Source organism: Lutra lutra, chromosome 8 (assembly GCF_902655055.1).
Source record: "Lutra lutra chromosome 8, mLutLut1.2, whole genome shotgun sequence".
Lineage (NCBI taxonomy): Eukaryota > Metazoa > Chordata > Mammalia > Carnivora > Mustelidae > Lutra > Lutra lutra.
Window position 1 is genome coordinate 4412686 of NC_062285.1, and position 14612 is coordinate 4427297.

Here is a 14612-nt window from a genome sequence, read left to right on the forward strand (position 1 = left end):
TTTTGAGCACTTTTTCCCACTCTAAAGCCCCCACCTGATACTCTGCCCTTCCAGCAGCTTTGCTGAGCCCCCTCTGTATACCTTGCAAAAGCCTCCTGTGTTCACACGAGCTCAAGTGGTCCTGCTGCTGCACCTGAGAACTTTCCCTGGATGGAGCATGTCCACGGTCATCCCTGTGCCCAGCTGAGCTGCCCTAAATGTGCTGTGTTCACTGAGAGGGAGGGGGTCTGTGCCTGGAGGGAGCAGGAGGGGCCGGGCTACGGCCCTCCAGGGAATAGCCTGTAATGGGAATAGGACACTGTAATGAGTCTGCTTCTAAACAGATCTTTGAAAAACTATGCAAGAACTTCTTTTGGATAAATTCCTAGGATCAGTACTGCTAGGCTAAGGTAGGCACTGATAGGAATTTGACAGGTTAACCCTTTCTCTGGCACTGGTTTCTGAGGAATGCTTTACTGCTTTCTAGTTTCAGCCTACCTTTCCACTAGTGACATTTTCCGAATATGTGGCTGGCCACAGACGAGCCGGCTGTTCCCTTATGGCTCCTGGCTCTCGTAGGACACTGAGGAGTGATGGGATAGCACTTCCAAGATGATTGACAGATGATTTACAAAAGGTTGTGACTTCTGTCCTGCTTGCTCTCTCCTGTGTTCCTTCCTTCCCTCTGTCCCTCCGTGTGTGTCTCTCTGGTTCCCATTGCTAAGAACCAAATGGGGGCTGAGATCAGATCAGCTGACTTAAAAGACCTGAAATCTTGGTCCAAACTGAATCTCCCAAATAACTTGCTTATGAGCTCAGAGGTGGATCCTGCCCCAACAGAGTCCCAGCCGCCTGGGAGCTTCCCCCCAGCACACTCGTCCCAGACTTGTGCAGGGCTGGCTCCTCTTGTCTTTCTGGTCACAGCGTAAATGCCACTCTCATGGCCTTTTAGGCCTACCGAGGGCCTCCTGGCTGGACCTCCAGCACCCTGCTTCATCTCCCTATAGTATTTGCTCCTTTTCTTGTCTTTGTCCATCTCCCACTGTGGACAGTGAGCTCCTGGTGGGTAGGGGCCATGTGGGTCCTTTCAGCAGTCACCCGGATGACTGCAGGGGCACAGTGGCCAAATGAGTCAATGAGAGGGTCTTAGAGCACCCTCCCGCTTCTGAGAAGTTCATTAGTGAAAGGTCATTGTTGGGTCAGAATGACCCCTGGGTGTCCCCTCCCTGCTCCTGTTGCTCCGTTGGCCAGTGAGCTGGTGGGGGCCAGCACTGCAGCCCCACGCAGGAAGCCAGAAATTAAAACAGGCCTTTGGGGGTCATCAAGGCAGGGGGTTCCCAGGCCCCAGGGGACAAAGGGGCAGGACGTGGGGGCTCCAAGGGGGGATGAGAAGGACCTCGGATCCTCCATGTCCCCCAGTTTCCGACCAGTGTCCTGGGGTTTCTAGTTCACTCACGAAGTTTCCTCACCCCAGCCCGGCAATGATTCCGCCCACTTGCCCCTGAGGCTCCGTCCTTGGACCCCGGAGGAGCAAGCAGTCCAGTGCTCTGCCACATTCTGCACTACCCAGGTCCTCCGTTCCAAGGCCGCTGTCCACTCCCAGGGACCCCAGGCAGTAGAAAACATTTACTGGACTTAGCCAGGTGTGTCATCCATGGGGAACCGAGGCCGACAGACTTCTAGGAGCCTGTGGGACCCCCGGGCCCCTGCCCCAAGCACATCAAGTTGCTGAGGGGGAAGACCTTCCCTCTCTATTACGAAGCCCCCTCGCCATGGGGGTGGGTACTAGGGACGTACCCCGGTTCCAGGCGCCCAGAACGCGGACACAGAGCCCCAGACCTGTCCTCTCCCGCCCGACCCTGGGATGGTCCAGCCCTGCCGACCCCGGGAACCTCGGAACACCAACCCGCCAGCCGGGCTTCTCGCCCCTCCGGACGCTGCGCGCCCAGGGCCCTCCGCCGTGAGATCGCGGAGTCGTGCGCTTGCGCACAGCCACTCCCTGACGCCGGACTTTCGGGAGCCTGGGGATGTGGGCGTGTCCCCTGGCCCAAGGGGCGCCGCCAGCCAATCAGAGCCGCCTCCCGCCGGCCCCGCCCGCCGCGCCCGCTGGGGCCACTCGGAGCTGCAAGCGCGGCGGCGCGCGCCGGTAGTGTTCCAGCGGCCGCGGCGTTGTGGGAGGCATGGAGCGGATTCCGGCGCTGGGCTTGGGCACCTGGCAGGTGAGGGGGGCCTTGTGCCCCGGGGCGGGCGGGGCCTCGCCCCAGCCGCGGAGGGGACTCGCGGGGCCACCTGCCGCCCGCCCTGCCCCCTCCCGAGCTCTCGCTAGCAGATGTCGGCGAAGGACGGCTCAGGCGGTGGTCAGGCCGGGGTCAGGGTGGGGGGATGGCGGCCACTGGCCCGCGGGCGCCGTGGGGGCAGGTGACCTGCATCCCGAAGGCTAGTGCAGTCTGGGACCCGCGGCGAGGCACCGTGAGCCGTCCTGTGCGCGGACTGGGCCACCGCGGGCCGGGACTCGTGAGCCGCAGGGGAGCGGGGGGCGGACCGGGGTGAGCCCCGGCGACCCCGCGCGTCCGGGGGCTGCTGAGGCGGTTTCCCGCACGTCCTTTCCGGCTCTGCTGGGACCCGGCTGTAACCTGACCCCTGACGGCCCCGGGGTACAGCCCTGCGCCCGCGTCCCTGCCGGCAGTCCCCGCGCCGTCCCCGCGCCGGGCCCGCGTGGGCGTCCGGTCGCGCACGGCGCGGGAGAACCTGCGGCAAGTGCTTCCCCGGCCGAAGCGTTCCTCTCTGCGTTCGTCGGGGCTCGGGTGCGCAGCCTTGGACCCGTCTTCCCGCGGGTTTGTTTGCGCGGTCGGCGGAGCTGGAGCGGGAGGGAGCGCGAGCAGACGGAGAGGGAGAGGGTGGAGGGTGGGACTCTTGATCTCCGGTCGGAGGTTCGAGCCCCGCGTTGGGTGTGGAGCCTAGGTCAAACAAACAAACAAACAAAATCACATTCAACCCATGTCCAGGCACGTCGCTAAATCGTCCTCTTTTTCTCTTCTTTTGCCTGTAGATTCGTTTGGGTTCTGTACATACATGTTCATACCATCTGCAAATAGTGCTTCTTTCGTTTCCTTTTTTCTGATCCTTAAATCTCAAATTCCTTTTTCCGTTTTGTTCCTGATCTTAAAGGTTGTGTTTCTGATACATACACGTTTGAGGATGATGTTTGCCTCTAGATTTTTGGGGTGGTTTTGTTCTTGATTTTTCTGTTATTGTTGTTGTTTTAAATGTGGGTATTCTTTACCAAGTTAAAGAGTTTCCTTTTCCCCTAGTTTACTGAGACTTTAAATCAGGAGTGGATGTTCAATCTTAAACAACATTGATTGACATGATTTATTTTTTTAACCTGTTGATGTGAATTATCATGGATTTCCTAATACCAAGCCATCCTTGGCTTTCTCAGATAAACTCAGTGTGCATGTGGTATGTTCTTTCTCCAGAATATATTGTTGCATCCAATCTGCTGTTATTTTACTTAGAATTTTTGCAACGGTTATTCATGAATGAGACGAGTGTGTGACTGTTTTTTAATATTTTTGTCTGCTTTTGATTCCAGGGATATGCTGGTTTAGTAGGATGAACTGAGAGTATTCTTTATTTTCCCCTTCTGTGTAAGAGTCTGTGTTAAATTGGGACGATTTCATCCTTGAAACTTTTGTAGAACTGTTTTGTGTCTGTTTAACTAATTGCTTCATTTAAAAAATAATTATAGGACAAGTCAGCTTTTACTTCTTCTCAAGTAAGTTTTTCTAAGGATTTTTCCCATTCTTTTCATCTTTCCAAATTGTCGGCTTATAGTTATTGATAATATTTTCCGAGATTTGGGGTCTATGTTTAATCCGTATGACTGTTTTTCATTCAGATCATGTTTAAAAGAAAAAAAAAAAACACTCGGTCCCATCAGTCTCATCAGAAGCTTTTCCACCTTATTAAGATTTTTCAAAGAACTAGCCTCTGGCTTTGTTGATCTCTGTCCTGTCTTTATTGGATGTTCACTCTTGTTTTCACATTTTCTCTTCCCTTCTAATTTCTTGGCGGTTGGTTTCCTGACTTGAGATGGATGCTTCATTGGCTTTTGGCCCCTCCAAGTGTGCTGCTCATCAAGCAAGGACTGTCGCAACAAAGCACAGGGGGTTCTGCGAAGGTCAAGTGAGCAGGTGCTTTGTGAACCACGAAGCCCTTTGGGAAGGCTCAGTGCAATGTGTTATGAGCCCTCCCGGGCTTCGTCCCTGTTCCTGCCGCTTCGCTTGCTTGAGCAGCCCCGTTCACAGTGAGTGTTTTCTGAGCTTCCACATTCTTGATGGAATCCGCACTGTTCCTATGGGTTTGGGGAGATGGTTCACCGGTGGTGGAGTCTCTCCGTGTGAGTTCGCACCTGTTCACCTTTGCCCTTGGACTTCTGGTCTTGTCGGGTAGAGGGTGAGTCTACACCTGCTTCTCTCTCTGTTGCTATCAGGATTCCTTCTCCATTTCTTTATTACTCTGTTCGTTCAGGAAGCTCAGCGTCTGGCCCCGTTATTTGCAGGCACTAAAAGTACCCATAGACTTTTCCCCAAATAAGTCAAGGAGTTGCAACTCAGATTGTGTCTAAATCCTTTCTGACTCTGAAACCATCCCTCATTTTGGTGCTCACTGACATTGTGACCTCCTTCCTCACTTATGCCCTGTTTGAGTCTTCATTTTAGAGTGAAACGCTGGGATGTCCTGAGCACGGGTGGATTGCTTCTGTCGTGTTCACTCTGCAGGCAGCTCCAGGGGAAGTGACAGAGGCAGTGAAATTGGCCATCGACGCCGGATATCGGCACTTCGACTGCGCCTACTTATACCACAACGAGAGTGAGATTGGAGCCGGGATCCAGTGCAAGATCAAGGAGGGCGTGGTGAAGCGGGAGGACCTGTTTATCGTCAGTAAGGTAGGACTTCACACGCGGGGCGAGCAGGGCTCCCTTAGCAAGACAGCTGACCCAGTGTGGGGAGGGTTTTTGGTCTCCCAGCAGCTGGCAGTTCAGTTTGTCCTGGAACCAGACCTGCCTAGATATCCTCCGCTTCATACACATGCTGGGAGTGGTGCAGGTGAAGGTGTCTGGGGCAGGGTGACAAGCAGAGGGGACAGGTTGCGCAGAGGCACAGGCATGGGACAGCGCCTTGGGTACACGGACCTAGAAGAAGCTTGGAGTTCCTGGATCGGAGAATGGTAGGCAGAGGAGTGCTGAGAAATGGGGCTGGAGCATGGGACAGGCCAGATCACAGAGGCCTGGCTGCCTTTTAAGGGCCTTATTCTTTTTCCCGTACACAAAGGAGCACCGCTGAAGGATTTTAAGTAGGGAGCTTATCTTCTGCAGCGGAGAGACTCCTGTCCTACCTGGGCAGTTGCAGCTACTGAAAGGAGCGTGCGTTTGAGCAGAAGGCAGAAGACGGGACATTGAGGGCAGGGTGGGTGGGAGAGGAGGGCGGGCCAGACTTGGACAGGGAGAGACGGTGGAGGAGGGAAACAGGTGTGCGGGCCTGGTTAAGGGAGGACCCATTCAGCAGAATTCAAGAACCCCTTTGCTTTTGACTTTGAGGCAGAATGTTAAGACTGTGAGGTCAGTAGCCACAGGCCCTCATTGCAGCGGTCTCTACGAGCACCAGAGACTGGGTCAGTCACCCGATGGCACAGGGTCACAGCGTCATTGTGTGTAAAGCAGGACTCAGAATTGATCATCGCCTGAGTAGTTTCCAGGTCCGATGTCCATAATTGCACCAGTCACCTCTGTTTCTGTGGCAGATTTGCTCTTCTGTTTCACTCTCCGATGATCTCTGTAATTCATTGGTGCTTCTAAAGCTGGAGCAAAGGGAGGGTGAGGGATGGGCCGGGCCTGCACCTGGCAGAGGGGCAGAAGACTCCCCTGCCACTCCAGGAAGGGAGGGGTGCCTGGTCTGCCCAGGCCAGCCCCGAAGTCAGGGGACATTCGCTCCCGAGTGCATCACAGCTGCAGGACAGGTGTGCTCGTTACTCTTGACACTGGGGAAAGTCATAGAAATATATATATATATATGTTAAAACATCACTATATACTCACCATCTAGAGAGTCCTGTTGCTGACAACGTATTTTTAGGGTGTTTTGTTTTTCTTCTTTTCCATCAGTGCGCTGTGTCGACGGTATGTTTTCTGTTTCTGTTCTCACTCTTGTACTAGTTCCTGTGTTTCCTCTTGCTGTGTCAGAGCCTTCCAGTGGCTCCCGTCGCAGTTAATACTGAGCAGCGTGACGGGAATCTCAAGAGGAAGCACCAGTCAAGGATTTCGTGCTTACGGGTGGGGGTGGGGTGGGGGGAGGGGCGTGTCCAGGTCCCCGCAGGCCGGTGGCGTTCACTCACCACCAACTTTACTGCAGGAGTATGACGCCTTCATCCCCGGGGACCTTCAACACGGCACAGACTGACGTGGGAAACGCAACGCAGACTTTCTTCTGAGTTTTCCTCCTCTCCTTTCTGTCCACACTCATTGAGCTTGGTTTGCTTTGGCTTGGGTTTTCTTTTGGTCCCAGTGGGTCCAGATAACTGGCAGCCCCCCACCATATAGTTCACGGGGCCGCCAATGTCCCTTTAGTAGGACTCGGGCCACAGAGCCCAGTTTTGGGGATACCTCCCCAAGGGAGCCCTGGAACCATCGGAGGCTAATGTCACGGCCGTGTTGTATTTATAGCCATAGGGCCTTGGATGTTGTCTGTCTCGCTGATACTGGATTGTGGGGCCAAGGGGCAGACGTTGTGTTAACCCTGGCTTCCCTCCTCCCCTCGGCAGCTGTGGTGCACCAGCCATGAGAAGTCCCTGGTGAAAGCAGCGTGCACCAAGAGTCTGAGGGCCTTGAAGCTGGAGTACCTGGACCTCTACCTCATACACTGGCCCATGGGTTTCCAGGTATGAAAGGCACTAGCAGCCCCTTCCTTCCTGCTCATACCTGCCGAGGGGTGCAGGGAGCGAGGGCCCCAGCTCAGCCGAGGCCTGGGCTCGAGGCCCCTGCGGGCCACCGTCAGCTCCCTCCTCTGCCTCACAGCCCGGGGTGGAAGACATGCCCTTGGACCCCAGCGGCATGGTGATACCCAGTGACACCGACTTCCTGGACACGTGGGAGGTGAGCCACGGGCTGGTGGGCCTCCGGGCAGGGTGCTGGGCCCTCGTGAGCTGCTGTGCTCACCAGGAACACACACGGGGATAACCAGGGCAGACCTCCCTGTGAGTCTCAGTGTCTACGTGGTTGTTTATTAGAAACAGCAGGTGGTCGTCACGGAAATACAGAAGAGGGTAAAAAGAAAAGGTAGAATCTGTGTCTCCCTCCTGCGTGGTGACCACCACTGCTGTCCTGTAGGTGCCAAGGGCTTGTCCATGAGCTTGGTCAGAGCTATGCCTGGTGGCACGGCGAGGTTTGGGAGGCGCTGGGAGGAGCTGGAGGGTGGGGCATGAGCTCAGCCCATGGCTGGAGTCCAGACAGGAAGGGAGGAAGAGGCCTTGAGCAAAGCCCCAAGCACGGGAGTCGAGGGGAGGGTGCCAGTGTGGAAGAAGGGCAGGGTTCCCGCTGCCCCCCGCTGTGCACACCCATGTAGGGTAGAGGAGGGCAGGGGTGAGGCATGGGAAGCAGGTGAGGTCACACTGAGCTCAGGGACAGGCATGGGAGCCTACAAGTACCAGGCAGAATGAGGGGGACGAGCACCAGCCAGGCCACACCCTCCCCCTTCCTCTTAAATGGGGGTTGGCTTAACAGATGAGCCGAGTGCCCCGGCCTGGGAGAGCCAGGATCCGGGGGCCCCAGCCCTTTCTGCCCTGCGGCACTGCTTCTCCAGAAAGCGTGGGTTAAACTCTGGGCTGTCTGGGCGGCACCAACGGGTTCTGGATGGTGCCGCAGGGGCCATAGCTGTTGTGCTTGCCCCTGGCTGCATCGTACTCCTGCTGACGGTGTGGCTGTCCCTGGCCACCCCCCTCCTGGAGCTGCTGGCCCCTCCCTGCGCTCAGGAAGCATCTAATCACAGTAGAAGGGGTGAGTGGACAGCAACGGACGTCCCTGCCCCAGACCTTACCGACAGGAATCGAGCGTGGGAGGAGCAGTAACAGCCATCATGTGGCGCGGCTTAACCACTCTCCAGCCCCAACCACTTTCCAGCCCCGAGCTAAATGCTTGCACGTGCTGTTTGATGGAATCTTTAAAACAATCCTGTGGCATGGACAAGCTTGTCCCCATTTTTCAGTGACAACATTGAGTTTAGTGCAGTCCTATAAATGTGCCCAAGCTCCCCCAGCCGGGGGCATGGGAGCGGCATGGGCCCTGCGGGCAGAAGGCCTGTGGGGCATCGGGCGGGCTCACGCAACCTGCAGAGGAGTGAGGCCGAGGGTTCTCGGGCACGGAACGATTCTCTGTTCTCTTTAGGCCATGGAGGATCTGGTGGTCATGGGGCTGGTGAAAGCCATTGGGGTGTCCAACTTCAACCACGAGCAGCTGGAGAGACTTTTGAACAAACCCAGCTTGAGATTCAAGCCAATGACTAACCAGGTGAGGCTTTCACAGGCGGAGCTGGCTTTTCAGCTGTCACTTCCATGTGGCTGGACTGGAGATGGAAAAAGCCGGGGGGGGGCACACCATGGGCATTTGTCTCCGGTGGCTGCAGACAGGCGACTCCGGAGCGGGTAGGCAAGCAGCTGGGGCCAAGGCAGGAGAGCTGCCCCAGAGGCTTGTGCGGACAGCGGTGCCCTCGGAAGGCAGGGCAAGGGCTGAGCTGGGTTTTCCCTGCGCAGAGGTGATGAGGGGTCCCACTCACAGCCGAGCGGGCCTCCTCGGAAAGCTCTTCTTTGTAGACCAGCCCCCGCAGAGGGCAGCTGCTGTGCCGATTACTAAAGCAGAGGGCAGCTTTGATCGTGCAGATAACGTGACACGTTACGTGCTCGTTTGTGTCCGGCCTCCTTCAGCCTCATACCTGTTGGATGCCTCCATGCCCAGTATGACCGTCCCTCGTTCTGCTCTCTGTGTGCTGGTCTGTTACGTCAGTAATGGGCGCCGACTCATTCTAGCACTGAGGGGCCCTTGGTAGTTTTGGGGACATGAAAATAGAGCATCACATTCCATATTTTATTTTAAAAAAACCCTTTCTAGCTAAAGCATTACAGGGAGACTGGAAAGGGTGTCGTTCCGTGAGTCTCCCCAGGTGAGCGAGCTCAGGTGGTCGCACCTAGGGCAAGAAACAGAACAGCCGCTGCCTTCTGGAAGCTCTTCTAGCCACTGTCCCCGCGAAAGGATCACTCAGTGTTGCTGCTTTACAACCTTGCGATCTGTCCAAGTGCGTCATAGCTCCTATCCCGTGAGGGTTCGCAGCGGCACTTTAAATCCCGGGAAGGGCTGGTACCTCATCTGTGGGGTGCGGAGGGGCTGGAGGGTATGTCCCCTAGTTAGGGTTCTGAGCCACCCAGGAATGTGGGTTCAGAAGGGTTTTCAGAGAGCCCACAAGGCACTGTGGTAGCTCTTCATTCTCCCTAAACAAGCATCTGTTGCCAGCCCACTGAGGACCTGGGATCATAGGTGAAAATTCAGAGGATGTGGAGACAGGAATCCCGCCCTCCAGTTTCTTCCAGTGCCCGCTGGCGTCCCCAGGAGCCTGTGTTTGCCCCGTGACTCTCCAGCCCCGCTCGCTGTCCTCACAAGTGTTGACGAGCACGTTCCGCATGGCTGGCTCGTTCTGGGCGTGGGCAGATGTCTGCGCACACGGTACCGTCTGACCAAACCCGCGCCGTCGTGGAGCCTGCGTCAGATGGCGGGAGACAGACTATGGCAAATGAGTACAACATCGAAGATGTCCGTGATGTGGGCTAGAGTGGAGAGTAGAGGACAGAGGGGGCCTCACCGAGCAGGGGCCATCTGCGCGTCCAGGGAATGCGGGTGTCCCTTCTGCCTGTTCTCAAGGGCTTGTCACTTCACAGCGGTAGACGCTTGAGCCTCAGGACGGGTCACACAGCTCCTCAGTGACAGCCAAGACAGTCATGCGTGGCCTGTTTCCTGACGTGCTGTTGCTCTGAATTTTCTTGGTAAGCTGGGACTCTCTTCATAGGTTGAGTGTCATCCGTATCTGACCCAGAAGGACCTGATCCGTTTCTGCCAGTCCAGAGATGTGTCTGTGACTGCGTACCGGCCCCTTGGCGGTTCCAGGTAGGACTGCGTCGCTGGCGGTGAGTCTAGGCTCCAGCAGGAAGGAGATGTACCATCTGGCCGAATGTGGGTGGTTAGCGGAGGCTCTTGGGAAGCAGGGTGTGGGCAGGGTGCACACAGACCACAGGCACCCTGCAGGGGTGGTGCCGGGGAGGGAGCTGGTGCCGGGAGCCAGAGGAGAGTCACTGGGGGACAGAAGCGACTGGGGCAGCCTCTTCCGGAGCCCATCTAGCACGAGGCTCCTCTGCTCAGCCTCTTCGTCGGGCTGGTTCACAGACATCCCCATCTCCACAGAACAGAGACTCCTCCCGTCCTCCCCAGATGAGCCCCACGCTGGCAGCCCTCAGACCAGACACCTGAAAATCCGGCCTTCCCAGTCCATCAGCACCGTCCTCTGATCATTCTGCTGGCGATCCCAGGCTCTGTCTCTTGGTCTCTTGTTCTCGCCATCACTGCCTTGGCTAAGGGGGAGTCCCTGAAATTCTGCAGCCTCTTCACTCCGGCCGTGCTTGACCGGTTCCGGTTCATTGTCTACACCGCACACGTAGCCAAAGGGAGTGTCTCAAAATGATCAGGCCACTTTCTTGCTTAAAAACTCTTCAGTTCTTGCGATGGCCTAGGAGTCGCAGCCGGTCTGGCTGCTGCCCATTTCTGGCCTCATTTCTTCCCGCAGGAGGTGTCGCACCGACCCCTGGAAACTACGCGGGTCTCCCGGAAGGGAGTGCGTTCTTTCCAGTCTCTGCGCCTCTGAACACACTGTTCTCTTTACCTAGAGATCCTGCTGTTATCCTTTTTTTTCTCTTTTTTTTTAATTTGGCTAACTCTGATTTCTGTTATATGGTTTAACAGCGTCACCTCCTCCAGGAAGCTCTCCAGACTCCTCGTAGTCAGGTTTTGTCCATTGCCCTCATCATACTGTCCTGTCGTCAATTCCTTTTCCCACTTGTCAGAGCTGCTTCAGTGCAGGGACAGTGTGTGATTTGTGACTTCCTGCCCACCCCTGGCTCAGTGCCTGGGACAGAGCAGGTGTCCTGGGAAGGCTGGAAGTATGTGTGATCACCTGTGTAATCACACGGGAAGCAAGCACAGGTGTTGGAACTTGGTAGCAGCGAGGGAGTTGCTGGAAGGCCAGGTCCGGTTGTGCAGCTGAGCGCAGGGTTGGCGGGGGCGGGGGGGGGGGGGGGGGGGAGCAGTGGGTGCTGGGAGCCACCCAGGGAGGGGAACCAGCCTAGTGCTGGGCCTGCAGCAAATGTAATCAGCTGTGTAGTTCCTTCAGGAGACTCTGAGCACTATTTTTAGAGCAGTGCTCGGATCTAGGAGCTGCGTAAAGAACGGTCCTTGCGGAAACGTCTCTCCAGAGTGGTTAGGGCCTGTGCCTGCGGGACCACGCTGAGGCCCAGCACCATTCTTTGCACGGGGGCTTGCACACGTTCCCAGTCTCAGGCTTGTTCTGGTATTTGAGCTGGACTTTTCTGAAATTACCGTCATCAACACCAATGACAGGAACAGAGCTGCGGGTGCTAGGTCAGGCCTGGCAGTAGGTGTCAGAGGGACACACACCAGAGCGTGGGCAGACATTGTCACCTTGTTCTCGAGAAAACACCAAATGTCCATCAAAGCAGCGCGTCCAGCTATCTCCACGGGAGCCTTAGCTGTGGCTGTGGCTAGACGGTGGGATTTGGGTGATGAGCTCGTCCCTGCAGTGAGCAGGAATCGTGATGAGATGAAAGCAAATCCTGGAGGAAGTGGTGTGTGTTTTGAAGCAAGAAGCACATGTTTGGCCCCCTAACCCCCTTCCCGGTCCTGCTCTCTCTAGTGAGGGGGTGGACCTGATGAATGACCCTGTGATTCAGAGGGTGGCCCAGAAGTACAACAAGACTCCGGCCCAGGTAGGAGTGGGCTGCCGGGGCTGGGGTTGCTGCTCCCGCTTCCTCAGGGAGCCAGGCTCTGGGTGGAGGAAGGGTTCGCTTACGCTGGCCCCGCTGCCCCCTGCCCGAGCTCCCTCGGTTCCCCAGTGCACAGGGCCGCGCGCCCGCCCACTCGGGGAGGGGCTTTGCCTCCGTGTTCTGTGCCCTCATGTTGCACATCTAAGGGTTGGGCGCCTCAGTGAGTTCTCGTTAATTCACCGAATTCTCCATGGGCGCCCATTACACACACATTGGAGGAACCGTCCAGAAAAAACCGGTTTGGTTCCTGAAGGACTCTGGAGAAGACGACCTTGTAATAAAAGCTCCAGATGCCCCTGACTTTGGAGCGTCGTAGTACCATATGATGTAAACTGTGCAGGAAACGGCTGACTCCCGGGGAGTCCCCTTTGGCTGACGTTGGACTTTTTTTCCGTAGATTTTGCTCCGATTTCAGATCCAGAGGAATGTGATCGTGATCCCCAAATCAGTCACCCCAAAGCGGATTCTTGAGAATATCCAGGAAAGAGCATTTCTTCTTTTACTCGGAGGGTTTGGGATCATCGCTTAGTTAGCTGGGGGTCTGACCCCACAACAAACAGGGGCCTGTGGCTTTGACACAACAGAGGGCGGATGAAGCTGCAGCTGGGACAAGGAATCCGAGAGGGTGACCGCGTCGGCCTAGGAGCCGGCCAGCTGGCCAAAATGGGGGACAGAGAGAGGACAAACACCTAATGTGTCGCCCAGAGGCACCCTGGGCTGCCTGCCTAGCCAGGCACCTGCTCCCCAACCCTCGGGACCGCTGTCCCCGGACTGCCCTGAGCCCTCCAGAACTGAGCCCAGCCTCCCCGCTGGGCCCCGGCCCGCCCTCTAGTCAGCACTGCTGTGGACTCCAAGTCCCTGGTTTCTACTAGAATGCGGGGGCATGAGGGGGCCTCAGGCACTGCACCTTCTCCCCCAGCTCCTCATCAGCAACCAGGGTTGGCTCTCCTGGGAGAAAAGCTCCTATTTTAGGAGTGGATCGTAGTCCTCAAGTGTGTTAAGAGCAAAAGGGTGGGCAGGGTGCCGGGGGGCAGCTTAGAATTCTGCTTGAGAAGGAACGGACACAAAAATCATGCTGTGTTACAGCTACTGTTAGACTTAATGGTCCTGGGGCCCCGGTGCCCTCCCAGGTGGTAGGGTGTGCGGCACAATGGATTTGGGTTTGGTTTTTCATTTTTTAGTTTTTTTGAGCAGTGAGGGAAAGATGCTTTGCTGTGCCTCTTAACTACCCCGGGTGTCCCTGACTCCCATGGGGTGGACACAGCACCCGGCCGGTCTTCCCAGGGGCTCCCACGCAGCCCCGGGCCGCCGGCGTCCAGCATCCGCTCACAGCCCGTGTGTGGGTGTGAAGGCTGGCGCTCCGGGGAAATTGCAGGGGCCACACGCCATGTTTCCTCTGCAGCGTCGAGTCCCCAACAGGCCTGGCCCAGCGCCCTGCAGGTAACGCGTGTGCAGCGAAACGTTCACCAAACTGAATTTGCTGTGAACGTCTGTTTTGGCTGCAGGTGTTTGACTTTGAACTATCAGAACAGGATATGAATGACATCCTCGGCCTGGACAGGAACTTCCGAATGTGCCGGCTACTCATGTAAGTGGGGCTCCTTCACTGGCTCTTGTGATAGAGGCTCTCATAGACAGACAGAAGGGTTGGTCCCTGAGGAGGTGTTGATTGTATACGTTTGAGGTTAGCAAAGCTTTCTCACAAGTCTCTCCTGTGTGAGGCTGGGCCACTGAGTGAATCCAAAGACTGATTAACATATCAGGGAGCTTGAAAGTACACGAATGTAGCTTTTAGAATGTTTCTCTTAGAAAGAGTATGCATCTCTATTTTTTATTTGTTTCCTGTTTCTCAGAGCTGTGAACCACAGGGACTATCCTTTCAACATAGACTACTGAGCATGGTTTCCCCCTTCCTCCTCCTGCTGCCTGGACAGACACCCCCAGCTCCCACCCGGCCCGCCTTGGCACAGGGCGGCCAAGAAGGGGAGGGATGGGGTTTGATTTGGTGGATTCTCGCCTGGAACAGAAGCTGAGCTCCCTGAGAAATTCACACGGTTCAGCTGGTCTCAGTGACAGAGACAAACACCACGGGAGCGATGATTACTCTCTGTGGAGAACCTCCGTCCTCAGAATCCTTTGAGCACAGTGTGATGGGGTTTTTACGAGACAAGCCAAGTGGCCTGTACTCTCGAAGAAAAGATTGTATGGTGGAAATACTCAAATACAAGAGTTGAGATCATCACGTGGTGAGTCTCTACATCTGTCACTCAGCCCCCTCACCAACCCTGGGCTGGCCCCGCGTCGTCTGTGTGCCTCTGTCCCTGCCAATCCCCCAAAATCCTTACCTTCACACAACCAGGGAACACCTGGCTGAAAGTGGGAGATGTCTCAGTTCAACAGAGAGGCTTTTTTTCTTACTCAGGTAAACCCGTGGAAACCCCAGCTCAGAGAGGAAATGTGGGCCATTCCCATCAGGCAG

At 56.1% G+C, this 14612-nt stretch overlaps 1 protein-coding gene across 1 annotated transcript; it reads left to right on the forward strand.

Annotated features, from left to right (window-relative positions):
• The first annotated feature begins 2051 nt into the window (after positions 1 to 2051).
• Positions 2052 to 14372, forward strand: AKR1E2 (aldo-keto reductase family 1 member E2). Its single transcript, XM_047742168.1, has 10 exons — positions 2052 to 2198; positions 4764 to 4931; positions 6803 to 6919; positions 7056 to 7133; positions 8421 to 8543; positions 10090 to 10187; positions 12004 to 12076; positions 12531 to 12614; positions 13639 to 13721; positions 13987 to 14372. The coding sequence occupies exons 1-10, from the start codon at positions 2160 to 2162 to the stop codon at positions 14027 to 14029; spliced, it is 906 nt and encodes a 301-aa protein (XP_047598124.1). The 5' UTR covers positions 2052 to 2159; the 3' UTR covers positions 14030 to 14372.
• Positions 14373 to 14612: the final 240 nt, after the last annotated feature.

What these genes read in the sequence shown, in the direction of transcription:
- AKR1E2 (XM_047742168.1), top strand. Translation starts at nt 2,160, where the DNA reads ATGGAGCGGATTCCGGCGCTGGGCTTGGGCACCTGGCAG. An exon ending in ACTGGCCCATGGGTTTCCAG is followed by an intron (nt 6,920 to 7,055) that starts GTATGAAAGGCA and finishes TCTGCCTCACAG; the next exon opens with CCCGGGGTGGAAGACATGCC. An exon ending in CGAATGTGCCGGCTACTCAT is followed by an intron (nt 13,722 to 13,986) that starts GTAAGTGGGGCT and finishes CCTGTTTCTCAG; the next exon opens with AGCTGTGAACCACAGGGACT.